The following is a 27,268-nucleotide window of genomic DNA, read 5'->3' as shown; positions in this document are numbered from 1 at the left end:
TGTATTCCTTAATAATTATTGTGGATATAGACATCACTACTAATGTTTTTAACCTTCCTACTAGCTTTATATATGGCTGATTTATTACCTTTACTGTGTACTTTCCTTTTGTGGTTGTTCAGTTGTTCAGTCAAGTCTGACTCTTTGTAACCCCATGGACTGCGGCACACCAGACTCCCTTGTCCTTCACTATCTCCCAGAGTTTGCTCAAATTCATGTCCATTGAGTCAGTGATGCCATCCAACCATCTCATCCTCTGTCGTCCCCTTCTCCTCCCATCTTCAATCTTCCCCAGCATCAGGGTCTTTTCCAGTGAGTTGGCTCTTTGCATCAGGTGGCCAAAGTATTGGCACTTCAGCTTCATATTTGCCTTAACTAATAATTTTTTCTTTGGTGACTTTCATATTTCTAGTTGTGGCCTTTTCTGCTTAGAAATGTTCCTTTTACAATTTTTTATAAAGTTAGCTTGGTGCTGAACTCTCCATGGTTTTGCTTGTCTGTAAAACTTCTGATTTCTTAATCAAATCTGAATTCAGCCTTGTTGGATTGAATAGTCTTGGTTGTAGGTTTTACCCTTTCATCCCTTGAAATATATTGTGTCACTCCCTTCTGGCCTGCAAAGTTTCTGCTGAAAAGACCCGATCACCTTATGGGAGTTGCCTTGTATGTAACTTAAGTTGCCTTTCCTTTGCTGCTTTTAATATTCTCTTTAATTTTTGCCTCATTGAAATTGCAGTCTTTCTTGGTGTGTTCTCTCTGGGTTGATCCTCTTTGGGACCAGAAGGCCACAGTGCCTCTGTTCAGTTCAGTTCAGTTGCTCAGTCGTGTCCGACTCTTTGCGACCCCATGAATCGCAGCACGCCAGGCCTCCCTGTCCATCACCAACTCCCGGAGTTTACTCAAACTCATGCCCATCGAGTCAGTCATGCCATCCAGCCATCTCATCCTCTGTCATCCCTTTCTCCTCCTGCCCCAATCCCTCCCAGCATCAGGGTCTTTTCCAATGAGTCAACTCTTCGCATGAGGTGGCCAAAGTATTGGAGTTTCAACTTCAACATCAGTCCTTCCAATGAACACCCAGGACTGATCTCCTTTAGGATGGGCTGGTTGGATCTCCTTGCAGTCCAAGGGACTCTCAAGAGTCTTCTCCAGCACCACAGTTCAAAAGCATCAATTCTTCGGTGCTCAGCTTTCCTTGTAGTCCAACTCTCACATCCATACATGACCACTGGAAAAACCATAGCCTTGACTAGACTGACCTTTGTAGATCCCTCTCAAACCACAGCTCATTTTCAGAAGGCATCTTAGAGGTGAGTAGATGTCATTTTTTGCCAGAAGCAGAAAGGAGTCTATTTCAGGGGGAAAAAAATCGCCTTAGCTAATAATTTCATTCCTCAATTTTAAACACATGGCATTCTTTCCTACTATTTTAACGGTGCCTGAGTAGGCAGAAGTATAACATGTGTGTGTCCATTTCACAGTTGGGTGTCAGAAGCCAGGTCCCCTTGAGACTGGGCCGTTGTTGCTCTCAAATCCACTCGTGGAGACTTGACACTCCTCATGTCTCTGTGTTAAATTTCAGGCAGTCGCCTCCGTGGTTGTATTCACTTCTGGAAAGTCCAGTTGTATCCTTAGCTCATCCTGCATGTAAGAAATTGCACAGAACCCAAAAGGAAATCTGTCACTAAAATTGAACATTTGGATTAAGTTTGGCAATTATGTGAGAAGTTGACAAAAATAAACTAGAGCTTCAGGTGGCTCAGTAAAGAATCTGCCTGCAATACAGGAGATGCAAGAAGCGCAGATTCGATCCCTGGGTCGGGAAAGATCCCCTGGAGGAGGCCATGGCAACCCACTCCAGTATTCTTGCCTGGAGAATCCCATGGAGAGAGGAGCCTGGAGGGCTACAGTCCATGGGGTCACCAACAGTTGGACCTGACTGAGTACATGCATGCGCACACGTGCACACACACATCCACACAATGATAAAGGACAGACAGACTTTTGCTTTACACCAGCCCTGAGTGAGGTTTCTGTGTGAGCCCTGCACCCTGATTCCACCTCCTCCTGGTCTCCAGGTAGCTGTCGCTCACTGTTGGAGCTCACAGACTCTGCCCACTGGGAAGTGACCTCTTGGACTAGTCACGTGCCCTCCCCTTGCGACCCGCAGCACCACTGCCTCCTTGACTGAGGGCAGAGATGTGCGCGGTGGACTTGGATGCTTCTGTTTTTATAACTCAGTGTCAGAGTCTGGTCACACCTTGTTTGACATCTAGGGCAGCCTTAATCCTTCCCTTCTGAGAGGGCTTGTTGCCCTGGGTTTGGAAAGAATATAGTGAATTCTGAGCAAAGGGCCAAGGGTGTTGTAATTCAGTGGACTGACCCATATTGCTTTCTTTCTGTGGCCCAGTGGTAGGATTGGGCCTCAACTGTGACCACTTCTGTGCTTACCTGCCTTTAAGACAGATAGTTTCATAAGTATCTGCTGTTTTTTTTTCTGTTTTGTTTTTTTTTTTTACTGAAGATGAGACTTCTCATGGAAAAGGATCCTTGGAGATTTGTGATGCAAAATTGAATGAGTCTCAGAACTTCTTTCCATTTGATTTTACCTCATAAAGTTCATACGTTTTCTTGTAAAGCAGATGAATCTAACCTACTCTTTCATGGTGCTGTGTTTAAAGATGTTAGCCATCAGCATCTAACGTCAGACCTTTGAGAATGCTTACCTAAGAGTTTTCTGCACTGAAAGACTTGCTTGGCAGAAAGTACCATGCTCAAGATGCTATCTTCTCTTTGTTATCTTCTTCTCAGTCCATGTTTCTATGGAAAATAAATTGCTTTATGGCCAAAGCTATTCATTGAATAATGTACTGAGTAAAGAAAACCAAATTAGGAATGTGAAAGGAACAAGACTCTCATGCTGTTTAATAGAAATTATGAGGGTATCTAACTTTCAAAGGTTTATTTATAAGCTGATTAAAATTCAGCCCATTTTTCTCATTGAATGTGTGTTATAAAGATTAGGCTGATCTTTCAGCTGGCATGATCTATAATAAAGGCTATAAATAATTATAGCACTAATAGCACTGCTGGTCTCATGACTACATTCTGGTCCAGGCAATGAGGCCAGGCAGTATTTAGCACTTGTTTCCCAGCTATAGACCAAAAAATCAGAGAAGTGTTGAAAATAAACATGTCAACATTTTGAAATGAGTTAATTAACCTCTGATGTGCAACTGGTAAAATTTTAGTAGTTTAGTAAAATGAGGTAAAACTTTCTAGTGGTCTTATATTCATGTGGATGGGCACTGGTGATTAACAGGGATTTTTGCATTTGAGATTTCCAGAATATAATTTGGGAGGGGTGGTTGACAACACACCAGGAGTCCCAGCCCGGGGAGGGGATGGTGGGCCTGGCCATCTATCGGCATGTCTTCCTGGGTGAGCCCTAGGTGTGTGGTGAGACCAGGTGTCAATGAGAATGGCAGGGGGTCTCCTGGGGGCTTTGCATAGAGTGATCTGGGTTAGAGAATAATGGACTCTTAAGGGGTAAATAGGGCTTTCCTGATAGCTCAGCTGGTAAAGAATCTGCCTATAATGCAGGAGACCCTGGTTTGATTCCTGGGTTGGGAGATCTGCTGGATAAGGGATAGGCTACCCACTCCAGTATTACTGGGCTTCCCTGGTAGCTCATCTGGTAAAGAATCTGCCTGCAGTGAGGGAGACCTGGGGTCGATCCCTGGGTGGGGAAGACCCCCTGGAGAGGGGAACGGCTACCTACCCCGGTATTCTGGCCTGGAACATCACATGGACTGTTCCATGGAATAAATGGAATAAATGAATGAAGGGGTAAATGAATGAAGCTGTTTATGAGGACATGAATGACTGAGGACATGTCTTCTTCCTCCAGTAATTCAGAACTTCTTTCTCATTGAGTATGTGAGAGCAGAAAGGTGGAAGGTCTCCTGCAGGGAGCTGGGGAGAGTGGAGGGTATCAGAACAGGGTGTTAGAGCCCCTGGCCAGCTCAAAGAGGTGAAGGGGTTTAAACAGGCTCCTGCTCTTCCAGTAAACATTGAACAGCTCGGGTACATTAGGCTCATGCAAGAAATTTATTTGTGTAGGGCCAGAGAAGGAAAACACCCCAGTGTGTGTTTACTGTTCACACGTAGAGTGTAAGCTAGTTTGGTTCCTGGGTTTCTGGAGGCTTGTTATTCAGGGAAGTTACACTTTGAGCAGCTGTTGAATTTTTAGATTTGCCTTTGGAAATCAACTTGAATTTTTCTCCCAGCTGAAAATTCGCACTCAGACATCATTTCAGGGTTGGTCCTGGGGCTGCCTTCTGGAGGTCAGATTCTGTAAGTGCTTGTGACTTGTGATGGGTAGGGAGCCCCCGACCCACATTTCTCCCGGCCCTATTTTCTGATGGGTTATTTCCCACACTTGCCACATTGTAAGAGTTTCCGCAAGGTGTGTATCCACCGCACATGTAGCCAAGTTCCTGCCCTGCTGAGTCAGGCCCCCAGAGAGGCCTTTGCTCACAGGTCACCTTCTCAGCGACATGGTCCCTTATCACCATTGAAAGTAACCTCTTCCCCCGCCCTCCATCCCTGGTCTGTTTCCCTCCATGGTATTCATCATCATCTATCCTGCCATGCATTGGTTTTTAAATCTCACTTTCCTCTAGAATGTAATTCCCTTGAGACTATGGTTTTGTGACCCTCCGGTTTCCCACAGTGCCCGGCCCAGTGCCTGGTACATAAATGGGGCTCGGGACATACCTGTGGATGCATGGGTGGATTTTTGTCAAGCCCCTGGTCATTCTTCATGTCACCCGATTTCAGGAAACACTGGTTTGACAGGTGTTTAGATGGACTGAATGACAGGGTACGGTTCTGTTTTCTCCTGGTCACTTCTCCCCGTGCCCCAGGCCCTGTGGACTCGCTCAGTGCCTGAGATTCGCTGGCAGCCGACGCTGGGCCATGTTCTCAGGGGTGCTGCTGCCTGCAGACTGAGGGGGAACGTTGTGGGGTCAGTGAGCTCACCCCGTGGACAGACTCTTCTGTTGGGAAGCTCTTCCTTCACCCTGGTCATCCTGTACGTGTTCTTCACCCGGGGCAGTGATGGTAAAGATCTCCCATCCCATTACATCATGTAATGTTCAGCTGGACTGAACTCAAATGTGAGATTTGAATACGTCTACCTCCTCAGGGGTAGCTGCCACTCAAACTGTGGTCCTCAGACCAGCAGCTCTGGTCTCACCTGGGAACTTGTTAGAAATGCAAAATCTGAGACCCACGCCAGACCCACTGAATCAGGAAGTTAGTTGCTCAGTCATGTCTGACTCTCTGTGACCCCACGGACCGTAACCCACCAGGCTCCTCTGTCCATGGAATTCTCCAGGCAAGAATACTGGAGTGGGTTGCCATTCCCTTCTCCAGCAAATCTGCCTGACCCAGGGATGGAACCCATGTAGCCTGCATTGCAGGCAGATTCTTAACCGTCTGAGCCACCAGGGAAGTCCCACTGAATCAGGATATATATGCGATGGTTAATCTTCCATGTCATTTTGGCTGGGCCATGGCACCTGGATATCTGGCCAAACATGTCTCTAGATGTTTCTTTCAAGGTGCCTTTTGGATGAGGTTTACATTTAAATTGATGGGCTTTGAATAAGGCAGATTACCCACGGTAATGTAGGTGGACCTTGTCAGATCAGCTGACAGCATTAATGAACAAAGAGTCACCTCACTGAGGAAGAAGCAATTCTGCCAGCAGATGGTCTACAGACTTGAATCGCTACATCAGATCTTCCCTCAGGCCTCCAGCTCTCCAAAGCCTCTCCTTCTGGGTTCTTACGGAGGCTTCATTGCAAACACACAGTTGAGTGAATCATTGGCTGTTGGTGATTGAAATCAATCTCCAGTCCCTCTTCTCTCTTAGGAGGGGGCAGGACTGAAATTTCCAACCCTCTGATCATGTGGTTGGTTCCTTTGGGAACCAGCCAGCATCCTAGGGGCTTTCCATGAGTCACCTCATTGAGGTAACAAAAGATACCTTTATCTCTCTCTCTCAACACTGTGGCAGTCCCCAGGGTTTTGGGAGCTCTGTGCCAGAAACTGGGATAAAAACCAAATACATGTTTCTTGTGATGAAGGACAATATCACAGCACCTTACGCAGAAGAAGGCTAAAGATAACTCAAGGATGATGGTAATCACCGTAAAATGAAACCCCAGGCTGTGGTCCTAGGTCTTCCCTGAGGCAGTGGCCGCAGATAGCCCACGGAGCCGCTGCTCAGCTCCATCAGATGGCCTGTGGCTGCTGTGCTGTTTGACTTGTCTGCTTTCATGTTTCCTTCTGTCCTCCCAGGTTTGGTCACTGTTAGGTCTTTAAGGACACGGTCTTAAGGACCTGTGCCTCAGGTGGCCTGTCTTCTGAGCCCTTGGCTCTTCTGTCTGGTGCTTCTAACTGAGGTGTATTTTCAGTTCAGTTCAGTCATGTCCGACTCTTTGTGACCCCATGGACTGCAGAATGCCAGGCTTCCCTGTCCATCACCAACTCCCGGAACTTGCTCAAACTCATGTCCATCAAGTCGGTGGTGCCATCCAACCATCTCATCCTCTGTCATTCCCTTCTCCTCCTGCTTTCAATCTTTCCCACCATCACAGTCTTTTCTAATGAGTCAGTTCTTCGCATCAGGTGGCCAAAGTATTGGAGTTGCGGCTTCAGCATCAGTGTATTTTAAACCTAGAAAATCTCTCGAGACTGTATCTCAGATAAGAGTTGGCTTCAGAAGGTGAGCTAGGACTCAGGCAGGTACTTTTATGGATGAGCCTTTGAGCAGCTAAAGGAGGCATGGTTAATTTTATCCCTCAGATCTCTAGTTCAGGCCTTTTCATTATTTCATGGTTCATTGATTATCTGCTACGTGCCAGGAATATACGAAGTCAAAGTTGTTTAAAAAAAATTCAACTGAGTGAATTTTAAAGATCTTACTGGCTTTATTCAATGATTCATGAGTTGGGCAGCATTCCATTGAGCAGATAGAAAGGAGCTCTGAAGAGCTGTGCAAAGTGGAAGACTTTTATAAGCAGATAGGAGCAGGCAAAGAGGCTGCTAGCAAAGAATAGGTTGTTGGGGACAAAGTCACCTTCCTTTGGGGGGACAGCATGGGGGCCTGTCAGGCAGATTACTCCCGAGTGCTCAGCAGGTGACTCCAGACTGGTTGAGAATACATTCCTGAGAGAGGCTGAAACTCATCCGTTAGATCTGGCATTGAGTCTTGGTTTGGAGATGTGGGCTGAGCACTAGTGACTCCATTTTGGGTCTGTTAGTTCTTTTTTTTTTTTTTTTTAGTAAAGAAAATAATCTTATTATTCCCAGAGTCTATTCTGGGAGTAGATAAATATAATACAAAGCAAAGCAGAGACTGTGTAACAGAGGTGTAAACACCACACTATGACTTGGGGGAAGAGCCTTCGAATTGGACCAGACTTCATGGAAGGGTAAGATGGGTAGGACCATTTAGTCCTGGAGACACCACATGGAAGCGCAGGACATTGGCCGTGGAAGCTGGAATGTGAATGACCGTGGCTGACTGAAGGGTGTGTGGAAGTGGCGTAAAGTGTCTGTGGTGAGTGCTCAGAGAGGTACATTAAACAGCCAACCATGCACCTGTTACCATGTTCAGCAGAGTTGACTTTCTACATTGAATCAGTGACTGTGTAATGAGAATTCTAGTGCATCGCCAATCCCAGGGTGATAATTCTCCCTTGATTGTGAGTTTCTCAGTTGATGCTTCACCTCTCTGTATTCATATCTTACTGCGTTGGGAACATGTGCCTCTTTCTGTTTTGTGACCTTTGACACATGCCTTTATCTTTAAAAACATCATTTGCACACTCACTCTGTTCACAGCCCGAGGCTCCCAGAAGGTGGGTTCATGTCCCTGCTTACACTGTGTGGCAATAATCAAACACATATCCATCAAAGTCTGAAAGCCGAGATCACATCAGAAGATTTTCTTAGGAAAGGTGTCTTTTTACACAATGAAGCTTCGTAGGAGTAGGCCAGCACAGCAATCTTCTTATCCTGAGTTTTGAAATATTTTGTTCTTACAGTTACTCGTGTAATTTTGGGATCTTTGTTTTCATTGTGTAGAATTTCTGTCTATACCTGATAGCAGTGTTGTCCCTTGCCCTCACAGTACGGCCAAGTACAGCGTGGTGACGTTTCTACCTCGATTCTTGTACGAGCAGATCAGGAGAGCTGCCAATGCCTTCTTCCTCTTCATTGCCTTATTACAGGTGACGTTTATTTAAAATTCATAGCTTTAATTGCATGCAAAATAAGCTCTTGCTGAAAGGTCACTTAACTGAGAAAGTGTTATCATACTTGATGAAATTTGCTTCCTTCATCCAGTCACTGTTTGCATGAATGCGATATTTGCATAAAGGTAGAGTTCTTTAGGTGTTTGCTTAAGGGAATTGCAGTTGTGAAAAGAGGCATTGAAATATGATTGTGGGGTCCCACTTTAACCCTATTTTTGTTCCAAACACAGAGATGTCGGGTAAAATTTTAAAGACATGTAACACACTCAGCTAGATTTTAAAATAAGGTAATCACTTTGCAACAGAAAAGGAACAGAACTACAGAAGAGTGAGGAATGTGCGCTGTATTTTCTTTTTCGTGGAGAGGATTGTAATGTGCCCAGTCCCTACTTGTGGTCTTTTTATCTTACAGCAAATTCCAGATGTATCTCCAACAGGAAGATACACCACCCTGGTGCCATTGATCATTATTTTAACCATCGCAGGCATCAAAGAGATTGTAGAAGATTTTGTAAGTTTTTGCTTTCGGCTAATAACAACACTGTATTGACTGTAACTTACAACTTACTTGTTGCTTTGGAGTCTTTCAGGAAGAAAAATTGGTCTGTAGGCTAACCAGCCTCTCAAGGCTTGTGATGGTATTTTGGGGAAGAAAATGTGCACACACACTGTCTGAAATACCCATACAGTGGGACAGAAGTAGTTCAGTCTGTGTTGACTGATGTCAGGTTGTCTAGGGTAGCAGCACTGAGGTTATTTTTACAAGACTCTTCTCCCTCTCATCCTTGTGTCAGTGTCTCCAAGTTCACTGGCTCATACTCTCCTCTGTTTTCTGTCTTCTTTTCAGGTTCTCTCTTCTCCCTTCCTCTCTGTCTGTCTCCCCCTCTCTCTCATACGTGCACACACATTTTTTCTGGAAATAGATAAATGAATCAATGCAATATAAATCAAAGCCAAGGTACTTTATCCATAAAGTTCTTTATTAATAAAATGAACTCTGTTGTTTGTTGGTAATCATGTAGAATAATTCTTTTTGTTCAATCTAAAATAATCTAGGAGTAAAAGTTTTATACTTCTAAGTGCTTGTTCCTTGCTATAGCCAAAATGTAGGCATTTAAACCTCATTTATTGTTACTGTGTTAGCCTCTGAATTTAGTGAGTGACCTTGTCCATCGAACTGAATTTTAGGACATTAGTGTTCCTGCCAGTTGCCTTCTTTGTGCTGTTTTTGCCCAGTCTTATTGTTCGCTGTTTCAGTTATTCATTTGAAACTTTTGAAACTAACATCTTTCTTCCTTTCTGTAACAGAAGCGACATAAGGCAGACAATGCAGTTAACAAAAAGAAAACCATAGGTAAGATTCCAGGCTGACTCACTTTTTCTGCTAGAAAACTTAAGAACAAGACTTGCACTTAAGGAATTTTAAATTGGTAATTAACGGTGTTGAGATAAATTGAGGGAAGTAATCTATAAAATACATTAAAAATAGCAAAATGACAGATGAGTCCAACAGAAGTTGAGTCCTGGTAGTTAAGATTTAAATAGGATTTGTGTAAAATTTAAGAAAAGATGGTAGTTTTCAGGAGCGAGACATACTTTGTGTCTGTAAAAAGTCAAAGCATTCATACTCTGGCTTTGTAGTTGCTCCCTACCTCTGTCTACTTATTCTAGCATTTCTAGAACAGTAGCTCTGTGTTATTAGGGGGTGCATATGTGCTTTGGTAAAATCTTATAGCAGCACAGTGATGTACTTTACTTCATATGGGCTAAATATGCATAGATGTAACTTCCTTGCATATACATGTATTTATGTGTGTTCATTGCTGAATATATGGTATGTAAGTACCCTGATGGGGCTCTGTTTTGGGGAGTGGTGGTGTTACACCTTTATGTCTAAGGATATGGTATATTGGAATTAATAAGTGGAATTTTAAAAGAAGCCTTTTGGAGTTTGGAAAGCTGATTTTATTCTGATTATCACCAGTATTAACCAATACATTGTTTTGTTTTTCTTTTTTAGTGTTAAGGAATGGTATGTGGCAAACCATTGTGTGGAAAGAGGTAAAGACTGATTTTATTTTTTTTAATTTATGTATTTTAATTGGAGGATAATTACCTTACAATATTGTGATGGCAGATATGCCAGAAAGTACTGTCTTGGAGACTTGTAATTAATTGTTACTGTAGATTTTGGAGTACGGTTTGTGTTAGGACACAAGCCATGTCCATTTCAGGTAAGTGAGGCAGGGTGGTTTTCCCCTGAGACTTCCCTAGAACGGGTGTGTGTATCCTTTGTTCCTGGATCTTCTAGGTGTTCCCCCATGTCGGCTCAGAGCTGGGAAATTCATTGCTCTTGATGGATGTTTCTGAAAATTCACAGCATTTTCTAGTTTCTAAACCCAGTTCAAGAAACATTTTCCTCTGGTCTTCTGTTGCTATCTTAGTGTCAGTTCAATTTTTTTAAGATTTTTTTTTTTTTTTTAACTTTTGAGAGTCTCACTTCTGACATTTTTGGTGGAAAGGGTTTGGGACTGATTAGCACTAAATTTGAAGTGATGGAGTCGGGGTTTGGAATCGTCTTGTGTTGGTCCTGAGGCTGAGAGTTGTTGATGCTTTTAGCTTTACAAGAGCAAGAAGGCTTTGCATCCACACGCCTGGAGGTTGGGGTTGGCAGGGCTTGAGAACGGCCTGGTGATTTGGTTGTTGCTAGTGAGAAATAGAAGACTGAGAAAGGATCTGCTGTGCCATCTGGGTATTTCATGTCTACTAAAGTTGGCTTTTTCAGGGAGTGTCTGTTGTGACTGGAGCTTAACGGTCACAAGATGTTCTTGGAGTGTGACTCATGATTCCAAGATGCAAAGCTGACTATCTTCATTTCAGAAGAAGACTGTCTTTTAGAAGGGTGACTTGTAATAGTTTCTCTCGCTAAGCATTTAATAAGCAACGTTTCAAAATGTCTCTATAACCTTGTGAGTCTCCAGGATGCCCGAGATGTGGTAATGCAGCCTTCATTGTAGTTCTTTTCTTTTAACTTTGTTGCTGATGATCCATTAAGCCCCCTGGTAGAGCACCTTAACCTGGTAGACACCCAGAGGTCCTGTCCTGTAAATACTAACTGATCTCACTTGGATCTCATTAGGAAGTGGGATGGCTCTCCGTCAAGTGGTTGGAAATTCTTGCCTCCACAGAGGGTGGCAATGCTCCCAGTACTAGAGAAACTCGAAAACCTCCCAGGCACTGAGGAATGGCTTTTCTGTCCCCAAAGTCCCTGCTGCCACTCCCCACCTGCTCTCCGGAAAGGCAGTCATCCTGGCCAGAGTGGAGAATTATTTGAATTTGGGATCTCCTGACACTGCTTGAAATTGGAGCAATGAGCTCAGAACTTTGGATCTAGGAGCGGACGGATTCAGATTCCTAAATCTCCTTACTGTTTCCCACACACGTTTGCTGGAAGAGGAGAAGAAACAAAACAAATACCTGTTATATGCTTTGCCACATGCATTTTTATTTCAGTTAAAAATGCATTGTGCTTATTAATTGGATCTCTTAGCATGGACCAGACTTCCCAGGTGGTGCTAGTGGTAAAGAACCTGCCTGCCAATGCAGGTTAGATGTAACAGACATGGGTTTGATCCCTGGGTAGGGAAGATCCCCTGGAGGAGGGCATGGCAACCCACTCCAGTATTCTTACCTGGAGAATTCCATGGACAGAGGGGCCTGGCGGGCTGCAGTCCATGGGGTTGCACAGAGTCAGATATGACTGAGCGACTTAGCATGAAGCATGAAGAGCATGGACCAGAGGCAGTCTTAGGCGCTGAAATGCAGATAAGAATTAAGCCTGGCACCTGCCCTTAGAAGGGTTTTAAGTGGTCAGGCTTCAGCTGGCACCCCAGTTGCCTGGCGGGCTGGTCCAGTGATGTCCTGGACCCCTCTCTCAGACCCTTTTATCCAGCAACTCCAGGCTGGGGCCTCAGAATTTGCATTTTTAAGAGTTCCTCGGTGAGGTTGATGCTGTTGGTCCGGGGATCCCACTCCAGAATCACAGGTGTAGTGGAAGTGATGGGCAGGTAAACAGGATGCTGTGTGGACACTGAGCCCTGGGGTGAGGCCTGCTTCAGATGCCCAGGGCCGTCAGGGAGGGACACGTGGTCTGGACCCACCGGTTCAGGTCAGGAAAGGCTTGCTTCACAGATGCTGCAGTGAAGAGCTAACTGGGCAAAATTAGAGGTGGTGGAGAGCCGGTGCATCCGCAGAGCTGCTCAGAGCGAGGCTGAGAAGGTGTGAGAGGACAGGTGATGAGAGGTTCGGTGATGTGTGGCGGGGGTGGGTCAGGCGTGGGGAGCTGGCTGCCTCGCGGGTCCCCAAGCAACACGACTTGAGCCTGAGACTTGTAAGCTGGACTTGGCCGTTCTGGTTCTTCAGCTGCAGCGGCAGCTTCGGGGGCGTCTCTGTGACCCTGGCTCTTTGGCGGGACCTTCCTCTGCGCTTATTCAGAACTGTGAGCAGCCCTGTGAGGCAAGAGGGGATTCAGGGACCGATGGGGGGGCCCTTTACCCCCTTGAGAAACCTTCCTCTAGATATCTTACACACGTAAGGGACGACCACACATAAGAACACCAGATAGAAAACTATTTTCAAATGAAATTCCAAATAAGTAGTTTCTCGTATATAAAAGACTTCTTAGTACTTTTTTTTTTTTAATCTAAGAAGCATTACTACCCCATTAGCAAAGACAAGGGAAAGCCATAATTTCTCTGTCCTCCCACTTTGAACTAAAAAAAAAAAAAAAAATTCATGGCCTTTTTTCTTTTGAAAACATGAGTAATTTTCCTTCCTAGTTTTTTCCGTAACTAATTGCTTCTGATTTTCTTCTGTGTAATTAAACTATTCACATAAAATGTTTTTACATTAAGAAAACATTTTCAGTTTTCGTAAGTACTTTTGCTTGTGCTGGTTGTCAAAATAGGTGTGTGTCATCTTTGACTTCATTATGGGATCTCCTATAATTATTTGCCTTTCTTTTGCCTTTAAATTGGATATAAATGTCAAATGTTTACACTCACAGGGAAGGGGTATCCCTGGGGAAGGGGGATTGATCCAGGCAGGCTCTGGATCTGTGCCCTTAGCCACTCGCCCGGCTGTCCACAGCCGTGGGGATGGACATGCGTGTGTTTGTAAGTGGATGAATAGCTGTGAGAAGGTGAGACCTTGATCGTTTTGACTCAGCTCTCTTCTCCTGCTCCTGCATTCAGCATCATTGTAAAAAGGCAGTATTACCATTCGTGTGTATTGAAATGTTTTTATTCTTGTCGAGGAAAAGAATTTGAGCTTCTCTGCCTTAAACATCATGGCACAGTTACACAGTAATTTTTCCTCCAAATGTTTAGCCACTTTGCGCTTTCTTGTCTCTCATGCGTCTGTGTCCTTGTCCCCGGGTTCTAGGTGGCCGTGGGAGACATCGTCAAGGTCGTCAACGGGCAGTACCTTCCAGCAGACGTGGTCCTGCTCTCCTCCAGGTCAGGTGGGCTCGAGGGACGGCTTTGGAGTCGGTGTTGAGAACAGCAGGGTGTCGCCAGGAGCCTGGAGAGGACTCCGGTCGCCTTCCGCCCACCCCCGGGTCACCACCCCCCCAGGCTCCTCCTCTTTTACTCCTTTGCGTTGTCCTGCCTTCACCTTGCCCTTTTTCCTGAACTTTTCTGTTTTTTGACTCGTTTTCATCTCATGTCTGTTCTGGGCTGTTACTTATTGGTAGGGAAACGTTTCAGAGCAGCGGAGTGATGTGTTGAGTAGCGTCCAGGTCACAGAGTCTCTGAAACTTGAGGCCCAGCTCTGATGGAGGGTCCAGCCCAGCAGCCTTCCCCAGAATCCAGGCCTCCCTTCGCCAGAGGTTCAGCGACCACAGGCGTTTCTCATCATCCGTGTGACTTGCAGATGGTCCATATTTTGCCCCTTTTCTGTCCAAGCATCATTGCCTTGTTTTCTAGGTAATTTGTGTCACAGAGGTGTCATCACCAAGGAGCATAAATGATAGACATCTCAGTCCTTGACTTTCCCCTGGATGATACATAAAAATATCTGTCAGAGAAGAAAAGCCCAAATCAGGATAAGAATACACTTGAACTTGAGCTCAAGGTTAAACTAGATGCCGTACTGATGTGCTGCTGGGAATCAGCTGTCACACTGGGTGTGTGTGATTTGAGCGCAGACAGACTTTCTTTTATGGGGCCGAATCACTCATTTTGTCAGATTTTAAGCCTTAGCATGGATTTTCCCCTTGAGATAAAAAGCTTAGTAAAAGCACCCCAGGCCTGTAGAGAGGGAAGAGCACTGTATACACGGGGGCAGGGCTCATGTTTGTCCCTAATGATCAGTAACCAAGGAACTCTCAGAAATAGTAAAACGTTGATCGCTTGATGGTTTGGGTTATGAGGGCTGGATGTGACCCTCAGAAAGCCTGGTTTGAAGGCAGCGTGTCTGAGCAGACGTCGCGTTTCCCATATGCTCGTTGGCATTTGTGCCAAGCCACCTGCTGAGCCCGTTATCGCATCTAATCTTCCCACCGACCCTAGACATCCCTACTTGGTCCATGAGAAAACAAGGGTTGCAGAGGGGACAAGGGACAGCTTACAGAGACCACCCCACCAGGAAGGGCAGCACAGGAGACTGTACGTGGCCGGTGGTCACAGCATCTGTTCTCTTAACCCGAACTCTGCTGCCTCGACCTGAATATCCGAAGTCGGGGCATAGTCTCTGCCATGCTTACGTTTCTTCTTTGAATTTTCTGTCCTTGAAATTAGGTGTTTTGATTTAAAAGTTGCCTGTAGACGTAATAAAAACTGTAGAAAGAAAAGGTCTGCAATCCCCTGCCTTGGTTTCTCAGCTCCTCTGGCCATGATCTTCAGATGCCATGTGTGTGGGCCTGATCCAGGCAGCTCTTGTGGTCAAGGGCAAGTCAGCCTCTGCTGGAGTCCAGCCCCAGCAGGTCCAGGAATACCTAAGGGATGAGTGGTGTCGACAAGAAGAAGTACACGAACTCTGGTTGCAACGCAAGAACTCGTCTACTTTATTTTTTAACAGCTCAGATTATATAGAATTATTTTTCTTGCCTCCCCCTTACCATCACCCCATGTTACATCAGATGTTGGTTTCATACTCCCATCAACATTTTCCCTCATATCTTTCCCAGTGACTTCATCTGGAACAATCCCGATTACAGGTTTTTACCTTGAATGTCCCGTACATAGTCTTCTTGCCTCAATGGCCTAACATTTTCATTCTGACAAAAACAATGTTCCATAGATTCCAGATATAGTATGAATTCTTTGGACAATAAAACAATACATGGGAAGGGTTACAAAAAACATGTTTGACATTTCTGAGAATAACCCTGACATTTTTCTTTACTTGAGACCACAAAACCTCAATCTACAATATTTAACTATGAAGCAGCAAAACACCTCTAAAGCAGCAAAAACACCTCTATTAATAGTGAGGTAATGGCAGTGAGGCTGGTTAATATAAATCTTCTATACTATTGAAATCCTATGCTACATATTTCTAATTCTACAAAAATACCCTTAATATTCTATGTTTATTAAGGGAATGGAAACAGTGGACAAACAGCAGCACTGAAATAGCAACAATGAAAACCCTCTTGACCAAAGAACATTAACCTATCATACATCTACTTCTGAATCTAAATGCCTCTACTCTTTTCTAATCTAGAACATTATAATCTTCTAAGTAAGCAGCCAAACTATGCCTGTGGCCTTTTCCTTTTTGGCTTGGTACGGTGCTTATGGTCATGTCCTGGGCTGAAGCAATCATGAGCATTTCTATACCGTGGAAAACTACACTGACCAAATCCATGGCTACATACCATCCTTTCATATCTATTTATCCAATGAGGAGGATCTGTGAGATATCTAAATAAACCGTTCATTCCTGGTTGCTCATAAGGCTCTCAGTGACCTGGAGGCATGGTGGGTCTAGGCTTTGGGGGAGAATTCCTGATAGGCTTGGGCTGTCCCGGGGAGGCCTGATTACTACATATTACATTTCCAAGATTTAGAAGAAAGCACAACAGTAAGACAGAAAGAGAAAGGGGACAAACTGGGTCCCCGGGGCGACCTCGAGGGGAAGAGCTGACTTGCAGGTTCCTCTCTCGTCTCGTGACCTTGTCATGGCCTGGGTGCGTCCCGGCGGCTCCCGACAGGCCTCCGACTTTCAAGGTCACCTGAGCCCACTGGGCCGGTCTTAGCTGGGACATCTTGTGCTTCTGTTCATCCTCCATTACTTCTGCCCACGTGGGGTCAGGTGCTGTTGTGTGGGGTCTTTGTGGGCGGATCACTGGACTGGAGGGTCCGTCTGTCTTCCCAGCCAGTCACTGCTCCCGCGGTGGTCGATTCTGACACCCCTGTGAGGGTCCGTCAGCAGAGTTTCTGTGGTGGAGGCTCTGTGAGCCGTGAAGTGCCGGAGTGGACCTTATTCAACTTGGCTGTTTTGTTTTTTCTCTCTCCTTAGTGAACCTCAGGCAATGTGTTACGTTGAAACAGCCAACCTGGACGGGGAGACGAACCTTAAAATACGTCAGGTAACGTGGCCCTTTACCACCCTCATCATCACAGAGCCCAGATTGTAAAGGTGCTTCCCACAGGTTAACCGTCGGTGCTGTTTCCAGTGGGAACAAAATGTTCTGTCACAAAAGGTTATGCCTTCACCCTGATGGGATCCATGGGAAGAGCACGGTCAGGGGAGGGATTCCTTGGGAGTGATGACAAAACTAAAGCAAGTGGGCTTCCTCAGAGCACAGGCCACACAGGGAGCCATGTCTTGATTTATATCTTACTGGACTTTCCACCTGGTCGGGTGGGAGGAAAGGGATCCTGGGAGAGGCCGTGGGCAGCAAGTGCAGTGGACAGAGGATCCAGATGGTCTCCGGGTGCCTCACTGGACTCTGTTGTTTTCATGGAGATTCTAATTCTAGAGAGTAGTATATTAGATTTCCAGTGTACAAAATGTCCATGCCTAACATAAAGCTATTCTTACCATATATTTCAATTATTGAATGGAGATTAGTCTTTGATAGAAGAGTTTTAAGTCTCAATAAACAATGATTCATATTGACACTTCAGTTTTCTGCGGTACCAAGCTGAATTTGATGCTTCTGTCCACATAGTTTTCATTTCTGTGTTAGATATTTGGCATAGACATTTTATTTTTCTCATTAGAGAAGAGTTACAGGGCATTAGACATCACAGTGTATTAAAGGGGCACTTTATTCTGTGTTTATGGTCTTGTCAGGATACTGCTAATGAAGGATGCTTTCTGTAAGGTGTTTTGGTGTGCTAATTATCATACGGAAGCTCCAATACTTGGCCACCTGATGCAAAAAGCTGACTCAGTGGAAAAGACCTTGATGCTGGGCAAGATTGAAGGCTGGAGGGAAACGGGACGACAGAGGATGAGATGGTTGGATAGTATCAATGACTCAATGGACATGAGTTTGAGCAAACTCTGGGAGATACTGAAGGACAGGGAAGCCTGATGTACTGCCGTCTATGGGGTCTCAGAGAGTCAGACAGGACTTAGTGACTGAACAACAACAAATTATGACTTTAGTATGAATGTGTCAGCATAGTAGTAGAGTCTTGACTTCCTGCTTTATTGAACTTTTTTGAACCTTTTCTATTCGGTTGCTGTGGCCAAAGCCACCTATGATCCATCCTGAGGGGTTGCTATGTTTGAGGAGCCCCCTGTCCCAAAACTATTCCATTTTAGTTGATTCAGGCTTCCCTTTGGATTAACAGTAGGGGTGCTGCATGTCGTTCCTAAGCCTGGAAGGTTGTGTTCAGTTTCCTCTTGGGGTTGAACGTTTCAGGGTTTGAGTCACACTGCGGACATGCAGACAAGGGAGGTGCTCATGAAGTTGTCCGGGACCATAGAGTGCGAAGGGCCCAATCGCCACCTCTACGACTTCACCGGGAACTTGAACTTGGATGGGAAAAGGTACCGCTTCCTCTTGTCTTAGTGGTTTTTATTTTAATCTTTAACGTGACTTAAGAATTATATATAGGAGCTTTGGGAAATATCAGTTTGTCTTCTGGCTTCATAATGTTTTAAAACAAGATTTCTCCATGTTGAGCTTTTCTCGAAACACCATTTTAATCAATTTAAGGCTTCCCTGAAATTTAAGGAAAGACCTGATTTTTGGCAAGAAAATGTCACAAGGGTCTGAAATGAGGTTCACAAAACTGGCCTGGTGTGTCTATCTGTGTGTATTACCCATCAGGTAAAAGACTAGTTGGTTTTGAGTGCATGAAATTGTGCAGAAAAGCAGAAGAGAGGTGTCTGAAGTGTATAAAGGCTAACAGCTATTAGAGAAACATCCTTTTCATTTATCTTTTTGCTTTCTTCTAAGTAGTCTATGCTTTTAGCAAGTTAAATGAAAGGAACAACTACCCTTCCATTAGAATGTTCACTGCCCTGTTGTCTATATTCTGTCATCCTTGTCCTCTTGGCACTTGTTTTATCATTTGAGTCATTTTTTGTCATTACATTGGGGTGCAGTGTCTCTCCTCTGCTCATCTTTCATCATCATGCCTCTTACTAGTGCTCCCTGCCTTCATATTTGAACAGACCCAAAGGGAAGGACCCAGCCATAGGAATCGACCTAAGATAACTCTGACAACTCTAAGCGTGACAGCTTTCTCGGTTTCACGCAGTCCGCAGAGCAATTCTGTAGACTATCTTTTTTAAATTTCTAAATTTTCACTCAGGCTTTTATTTAATGAAGTCATCTTTGACAGATCTGATAGTATAGCTTTGGTGTTTTTTTTTTTTTATTTTTTTCTTATAATCTATAAACTGACTTTCCCAAATGAATAAACTTCTGGTTATCTTAACAAGTTCCTTTTTGGATATTGAGTTTCCTAATAGAGTTATAAGAGACACTATTTCCTCTTAGTGTTTTAAAGGAAAAAAAAAAGAAACATTTTCTGTATTGATGAATGGATGAGGTCAGCCTTTCTGTGTGGGTCTCTTTCAGGGTAGATTAAGCCAGTGGTAACCTTTATGGCTGCTGTGTCCCAGTGAAATAGTCCAAATGTGACTAAAGAAAACATTTCATTTATTGTGGGTTTTTGTTTAAGGGGAAAACTCATGCTCATTTTTTTGGAACTCTCATTGAATATAAATGTTGTTTTTTGTTTTTAGCCCCGTTGCCCTTGGGCCGGACCAGATCTTATTGAGAGGCACACAGCTTAGAAACACTCAGTGGGGCTTTGGCATAGTTGTTTACACTGGACATGACACCAAGCTCATGCAGGTAAAACATTTCTGTGCTGAGAAACAATGCCGATTTTAGTCTTTTTTCCTGTTTTTTTTTTTTTTTTTTTTTATGGAGTAGAGGAGTAGAGGGTGTAAAATGCAGATGTTGCCTTTAAGAGGCTCGAGTTTTGTCTGTGAATCTAAATTTGGAAAGGAAGGGCCTTTATTTTGGTTCCCAGGTGGTTTCTCCTGGTTTTCTTTTATTGTATCAGGTATTTGTTACCTCTTGCCTGAAATATCAACTGTCTTTATTTTCTGGATCTAGTGGGACAATCAGTCCTCGTCTGTTTTGTCTTCAAATTCAAGGGGTGGGGGGATTTGTTCTAACTTCTTTATTTTTCTTTCTACCTCTCCTTCTCACACGATTGATTAAGATTTTATAGGAAATTGTCTTATTTAACTAAATTGTAGGCAGTTGAAAATCAGCTAGTTTTGAAATTATGTTTGTTCTTTGTATCCTATACCAAAGAGAAAAAGTACTAAAATGGTTTTGTTCTTTCTCCCTGTTCATTTTTTTAAGATTATTTGTGAATTTATAGCCTGTCATTCTTTTATGACACATTTTGCCAGATGACTTTGAAATCCTGCATAAACCAGTGTCCCTCCATGTTCTTTCTTACATTGCTTAGCTATCACTTGGCATCTTACTGGGCTCATGGTTGTTATTCATCAGGATTGGCTTTTCAACTTGTCTGCCCTTTTGTATAACCCCCGAGGCGCATATTTGGTGATGTTTTTTGATTTAAAAGTGTTTAGTGGCCACCATGCACCATGTCTTGTGCCAAGCTGTGTGGATACAATAGTGAAAGGCCCAGTCTTGCCCCCCGCCCCCCACCCCCCAGAGAGTTAGATAGACTGAGGAGTGATGGGGATTATAGAGTGGAGAGATGATTGTGTGATGCAGGTCATTACTGAGGGTCATGGGTCCATGGGGACTTTCCAGGTGGCTCAGTGGTAAAGCGTCCACCTGTCAGTGCAGGAGACACAAGAGATGAGGATTCAATCCCTGAGTTGGGAAGATTCCTTGGAGTAGGAGATGGCAACCCACTCCAGTATTCTTGCCTGGAAAATTCCATGGGCAGAGGAGCCTGGAGGGCTACAGTCCATGGGGTCACATAGAGTTGGACATGACTGAGCAGGCACACACACACACACAGTCCATATGGAAGGCCAACCAGCCCAGGTTAGGAGGGTTGACCAGATACCAAGAAGCACATTTTAGACGTTGAATTGAAGAACAGAGACTGTTGTGTTGGTCCACTCCTGAAGGTTAAATGATATAGAAGGAGAGAGTTAGCTATTGATTAGGACCAATGGGGTGATATAGCCCAGTGTCTACACCAGCTGGTCACTGCAATGCAGACAGGAGAGGAAGGTCGAGGGGTTAGAAGGGCTGAGACTCACTGAAGTGGAGGAAGATTGCTGAGTGACAGGCCTCTGTGCAGGGCGCTTGGCTTTGACCTCCTGGGGAAGAGGGTTTGTGGAGTGGAGACCCAGACCTGATCCCCGGAGGGTAGGATGCTAAAGGAAAGCTGTTGGAGGCCATTGAGGAGTGATGGACGACACAGGGACCACAGCATTTGGTGACCGTAGGATGAGGGCCAGGTAGAGAGGACGCTGAACGTGGCTCGAGTCTTCAGGGAGTGGAGGGAGGGGAGAGTTGGTGGACTTGCTGGGGGAAGGGGCAGAAGGCAGTGTAGTCAATGCAGGAATGTTACATGTGGGTTTTAAATGCAGCACTGGAGGAAGAAAGTGTCACAGTATTAGCGGGTCCTGAGTACACGCTTAGCAACACTGTCTTCTGCAGCATGGGAGTCTGCACGGAGACCCCTCTGCCAAGGGGACCTCCCCGGAAGGGGTGGGTGAGGCAGGGGCAAGGAGGAGGGCCTAAGGGCCTAGGGCAGTCCTGGTCTTGGAGGCAGGCGGGTTGCTGCAGAGGCTGCACTGGGCAGGAAGGGTCCGTGGCCACACACAGAGAGAGGAGCTGGTGAGTGCTGAGAGGCAGCTCTTGAGTGGATGAAGACTTGCACTTACCTGGGATGCACCTGCTCCAGCCTTCCTGTAGGTCCTCACCTGTCCACCAGTGCTGATCAGAACACGTGAAGTGTGTGGGTTTTGAGTGGCTGTGTGGAAGACCTGATCTCCATGAATAGCTTAGCACCCTGCCACCTGGGGAGGGTCCTCACCCTGCCCCAGCCTAGCATCAGCAGCCAGCGGCCAGAGCTGGAAGCTACGCCAGCCACACTTTACCTCTGTCTTTATGATGAAGTGACAGAGCACAAGGCACCCGCTCAGTATTTGGGCAGGGCCCTGAGACTAGTTTTCAGGTTGTGCATTTTACAAATGTCACTGCTCTCTAAGATTCCTTGTACCCTGAGTGGTTCTTTTTTCAGGGTGCAGTACTGTTTCTCTATGGAAATCTTGGACTTCCCCGATGGCTCAGTGGGTAAAGAATCCACCTGCAATGTAGGAGACTCTGGAGATGCGGGTTCTATCCCTGGGTGGGGAAAATCCCCTGGAGAAGGAAATGGCAACCCACTCCAGTGTTCTTGCCTGAAAAAATCCCATGGGCAAAGGAGCCTGGCTGGCCACAGTCTGTGGGATCACAAAGAGTCATACGTGATTGAGCGACTAAGTATGCTGTTTCTCTAGATCATGTGTTGGTGATACAGCTTTGTAACTAAGGCGTAAGAGATACTTAAGTGACACTCAAGAATGATTCTGTCCTCCCTTTGGTGAACAAGGTACACTCAGTGAACTCATGAGGTCTGTGTCCCTTGAGTGTGCTGGGCACCTTCCTTTCCTCTGCATGTGGTAAGCCTCTTTGTAAGGCTTCTTACACGTTGACTGCTCCAGTGCAGAATAATGGAAAGCCCCAGAACAGCTGTGCTAGGGTTGTTGTGCCTTTAGGGCTAAAACAACAAGTAAAAATAATGAGTTTTTAAAAGGAATATAATATAATACACGTAGCTGGAAGCCATCCTGTTTGTGAAATAATATTTCCCGTCTGTACTTGTGCTGCTTGACCACAGAGAGGAAACACTGTTGCTTTAGGGTTCTTCTTTCTGTTTTTTCAACTCTCACCTCAATGTCTTCCACTCTTCAAAGTGCCCTCATTTCATGTTGAGAGTACTTACTGGTAAAAATATTTCAATGTCTGATGTTTTTGTTGTTTGATTGAATGGGAAAGAGATACTGTCACATTAATAACAGCAAATAGTGCCCCATGCATTGTTCCAAGGAACTTGCATTTATGAACTCACTGATTCCTCACAACGGTGCTATGAAGAAAATATGAATTGTTGTTCCCATTTTCTAGGTGAGGACACAGGCACAGAACCTAAGTAAGTCACCAAAGTTATATTCCCAGTAAGAGAGAGCTGGGATTTGAACCTAGGCAGTCTGGCTCCTTGTTCTGACTAGTACCCTGCTGACTATTTTCTTAGAAGGGAATCAGGATGGGGAATACATGTAAATCCATGGCTGATTCATGTCAATGTATGACAAAAACCACTACAATATTTTAAAGTAATTAGCTTCCAACTAATAAAAATAAATGGAAAAAAAATGAAAAAAAAAAAGAAGGGAATCAAACAAAGGATATCAAATCAAATCAGGCCTAAAGTTCAGGCCTGATTTAAGATTTTGCAAAATCTAACATTTTGGCCTGTTTCTATCTAGAACTCCATCACTCAGAAGTAGCAGTATTTTCTGAGAATTTTGGAGAGAAACTTATATCAGGTTCCTACTTGCATTATTACAGGTTCATCACTACAAGGAGAAATGCTCAGGGAAGGGGGATGAGCAGGTAGACCTAGTCTCCCCTAAGTGCGTGGGCTGAAACTGGAAGTTTTGGGTTTTTGCTCTTGTGTTTAATGAAACACAACTTCTCTTAACCCAGTTAACTGGCTGGGATTCAAACACTGGGAAAGATCAGAAATTAGTAAACTTACAGAGTCATAGAAATAATGTTTATTGTAAATTTTTTTCCTACTTGTATCTCCAATGAATGTTTATTAAAAATAACTTTTAAAAGGTTGGGGTAGGCAGTCTTAAAATGGGTCTTCTGGATCTTGCCATGAGGCCAAAGGTGATGTGTTGACCCTATCAACTTTGATATGATATTTGATAAGTTGGCCTTTACTGATGGATTTCCATTTAGATTCCAGAGGAAATTTTTAAAAAAATCTTCAAAGGATGAATAATTTAGTGAACTATAAAGTGAAACTAAAGTGAAGCTCCAAAATCACTGCAGATGGTGACTGCAGCCATGAAATTAAAAGATGCTTGCTCCTTGGAAGGAAAACTTTGACAAACCTAGACAGCATATTAAGAAGCAGAGACATTACTTTGCCAACAAAGGTCCATCTAGTCAAAGCTATGGTTTTCCCATTAGTCATGTATGGATGTGAGAGTTGGACTGTAAAGGAAGCTGAGTGCCGAAGAATTGATGCTTTTGAACCGTGGTGTTGGAGAAGACTCTTGAGAGTCCCTTGGACAGCAAGGAGATCAGACCAGTCCATCCTAAAGGAAATCAGTCCTGAATATTCATTGGAAGGACTGATGCTGAAGCTGAAACTCCAATACTTTGGCCACCTGATGTGAAGAATGACTCACTGGAAAAGACCCTGATGCTGGCAAAGATTGAAGGCAGGAGGAGGAGACGACAGGATGAAATGGTTGGATGGCATCACCAACTCAATGGACATGAGTTTGAACAAGCTTTGGGAGTTGGTGATGGACAGGGAAGCCTGGCGTGCTGCAGTCCATGGGATCACAAAGAGTCGGACACAACTAAAAAACTGAACTGAACTGAAGGTGAAATGGAGAAAAGAGTATACATGAAGGAAACGGTGCTATGCTGTTTGGATTCTTATAAGACTACAAAATCACCAGCTTTGCAACTCCTAGACTCCCCAGCCTCACAGAAAGCCACAGTAACAGCAGTCTTGGTTTTGGGGATAGAATTCAGAGAAGTTTCAGCCTCCTGTGGTCTGAGATTCTCTATGGAATGTAGGAATGAGTCGCCTCTCGTTTTTATCTCGATTTTGTTCTCACGTTGTGACTTTGTGGTCTTATTTTCAGGGACATTTTCATCCTAGCTCTGTTGGGGTCAGATAGATTGGGAAGAGGGAGGGAGAGAGTGGACTCGAGTTGATGCCTTTTTTATGGCCAGTCAGTGCCCTGCAAGCATTCCGATCATCTGATCTTGCGAATCAGTGTCGCCTGTAGAGGGACAAGGCTCAGGACTCATGGAAGGAGACTGTGGAGTGGAGCTCCTGCCGCCTCACCCCCGCTGTCCTCTTCTGGCTTTTGCTCTGTCCTTCTCCAGGAAGGGTTGTCACCTCTGCTGTATTGCTGTGTCAGTTTCCTGTCGCTTCAACAACAAATAGCACAAATGCCGTGGCTTGCGACTACATGAAGCTCTTACATGACGTTCTGTAGGGCAGAGGTCTGATGAGGGTCTCATCCACATTGTGGTGTTGGCCGGTAGCCTTCCTCTTTAGAACATTCCAGGAGGTTCCAGAGGAGACTCCTTTCTTGCCATTCCCAGCCTCCTAGAGGCTTCCTGAATTTCTTGGATGGCAACCCACTCCAGTATTCTTGCCTGGAGAATCCCATGGACAGAGGAGCCTGGTGGGTTACAGACCATGGGGTTGCAAAGAATTAGGCAGACTGAGGGACTAAGCCCGTCCATCTTAGGGATTTCCCTGATGGCTCAGTGGCAAAGAATCTGCCTGCCAAAGCGGGAGACTCAGGTTTGATCCCTGGGTTGGGAAGATCCCCTGGAGAAGGGAATGGCAACCCACTCCAGTATTCTTGCTGGGAAATCCCATGGACAGAGGAGCCTGGCAGGCTATAGTCCGTGGGGTCATAAACAGTCAGACAGGACTGAGTGACTAAACAACAATAACATCCATCTTCGGAGCATCAACACTGCATCTCTTTGGCCATTTGTCTGTAGTCATATCTCCCTCTGACCATAGCTGGGAAAGGATCTCTTCCTTTTCTGCTTTTGAAGACCTAAATAATTAAATTGGGCCCATTTGGAGAATTCAGGTTAATCTCCCTAAGTCAGACCAGAAAAGCCCCTTTGCCATGTAAAGTGACATATTCATGGTCCAGGTCATCCTGAGGAGGAATGTTATTCTGTTCCCCACAGCTTCCTTCAGAGATTTTTAAAAAATGACTTTGAGTGAATACCTGTCCAGTGCAAACAGTTGTGTTGACTTTTCCACTGCAGAGGATATGTGGTTCCAAAGGTGATGTGCAGTGGTCCTCAAATCTGGTCTTAATGAAGCTTTCTGGACTCACTCGCTTACTGTGTAGCTGGGCTGGTTTCCCCACCAGCAGTGAGAAAGCAGGCCATGAGCATTTACAGGCAGCTGCACTGTCTTTCTGCTTTTGTCGTTGCTTCCTGCCCATATTCTGTCTGTGGTTAGGAACTTAGGACTCTGTTCAGAATTCTCCTGGCCCCTCAAGCTTTCTTGACTCTTCTTTGTTCCTGTTCACAGCTTTCCAAATGAACTCTTCATCTATCCATTTCTTTTTGACACCTACTGTTCTATTTTGCATTATTGATGTGTGTGTTTGTGTATGTCTTCCCCACCCCCGCACCGCCCCAATTAAAATTTGAGCTACTGAGCTTAAAAAATAGCTCATCATGTATTAATTACAGAGCTATGTTATTCTTTTGAAGCTTCTAGATTTTCCTGATGTAGAATCTTTGTTTCTCTTAAATTAGCAACATCTTGATTTCTTTAAAACTGGATGTAAATGATGTAGAACCTGCCATGTCTAAGATCACACAAGTAGCTAATTTTTTGTTAAAATGTAGTCATAAGAAATACAGACTGAATCCGGTAAAGTTGAGACGATTTTTAGAGTGTGTCTTCTGTGTTCTTTATGTAAAACTAGATGTTGATTGATTAAAGGTACTACTTTAAAATTTCTTTGCTTATTGGGCAAAGAAAACATAGTCTTTTTATTTGTTGAATTTGGTTAACTTGCCTCCTTTTCCCCCTCCTCTTGGCCCCTGAGTGTATTCTGTGTATTCTGTGACCCTTATTGATTTTAAATGCTCCTGTGCAGAATTCCACCAAAGCCCCTCTCAAGAGGTCGAACGTGGAGAAGGTAACCAACGTGCAGATCCTGGTGCTGTTTGGCATCCTCCTGGTCATGGCCCTGGTGAGCTCGGTGGGGGCCCTGTACTGGAATGGCTCTCAAGGAGGGAAGAACTGGTACATCAAGAAGATGGGTACGTGCTGGGCGGGCTGCTTGTTGACATGGTCCATCCTTCCAAGTACATGCCATCCTTCCTTCTTCTTCACCCTTGGGCTGTTGTACACAAAGCCCATCTTTGAAGAACCGGAAGAACAGGAGTCTCGTGATAAAGTGAAGGTGGACTCATCTGGGGATTGTTGTATATTCACATGATTATTTCTTAAAATTACTTATGTTTTGGCTGCACTGGGTCTTCACTGCTGTGTGCACGCTTTCTCTAGTTGTGGCAAATGGGGGCTCCTCCCTAGTTGTGGTCCGTGGGACCTCCTCACTGTCATGAGAAGGCGCACGGGCTCCAGAGCCTGTGGGCTTCAGTACTTTTGGCA

At 44.7% G+C, this 27,268-nt stretch overlaps 1 protein-coding gene across 1 annotated transcript in view; it reads left to right on the top strand.

Moving 5' to 3' along the window:
- ATP8A2 (ATPase phospholipid transporting 8A2) overlaps window positions 1–27,268 on the top strand; it is a 448,688-nt gene that overhangs the window by 84,024 nt on the left and 337,396 nt on the right. Inside the window, exons 3-11 of the mRNA XM_043478109.1 lie at window positions 8,207–8,306; window positions 8,743–8,841; window positions 9,639–9,684; window positions 10,351–10,391; window positions 13,773–13,846; window positions 16,854–16,923; window positions 18,211–18,338; window positions 19,545–19,656; window positions 26,751–26,916. Coding sequence (XP_043334044.1) covers window positions 8,207–8,306; window positions 8,743–8,841; window positions 9,639–9,684; window positions 10,351–10,391; window positions 13,773–13,846; window positions 16,854–16,923; window positions 18,211–18,338; window positions 19,545–19,656; window positions 26,751–26,916 — 836 coding nt within the window. The remainder of the gene's footprint in view (window positions 1–8,206; window positions 8,307–8,742; window positions 8,842–9,638; window positions 9,685–10,350; window positions 10,392–13,772; window positions 13,847–16,853; window positions 16,924–18,210; window positions 18,339–19,544; window positions 19,657–26,750; window positions 26,917–27,268) is intronic.

This window comes from Cervus canadensis, chromosome 9 (assembly GCF_019320065.1).
Source record: "Cervus canadensis isolate Bull #8, Minnesota chromosome 9, ASM1932006v1, whole genome shotgun sequence".
In the NCBI taxonomy this organism is placed as follows: domain Eukaryota; kingdom Metazoa; phylum Chordata; class Mammalia; order Artiodactyla; family Cervidae; genus Cervus; species Cervus canadensis.
This window is presented reverse-complemented; position numbering and strand designations above follow the sequence as displayed.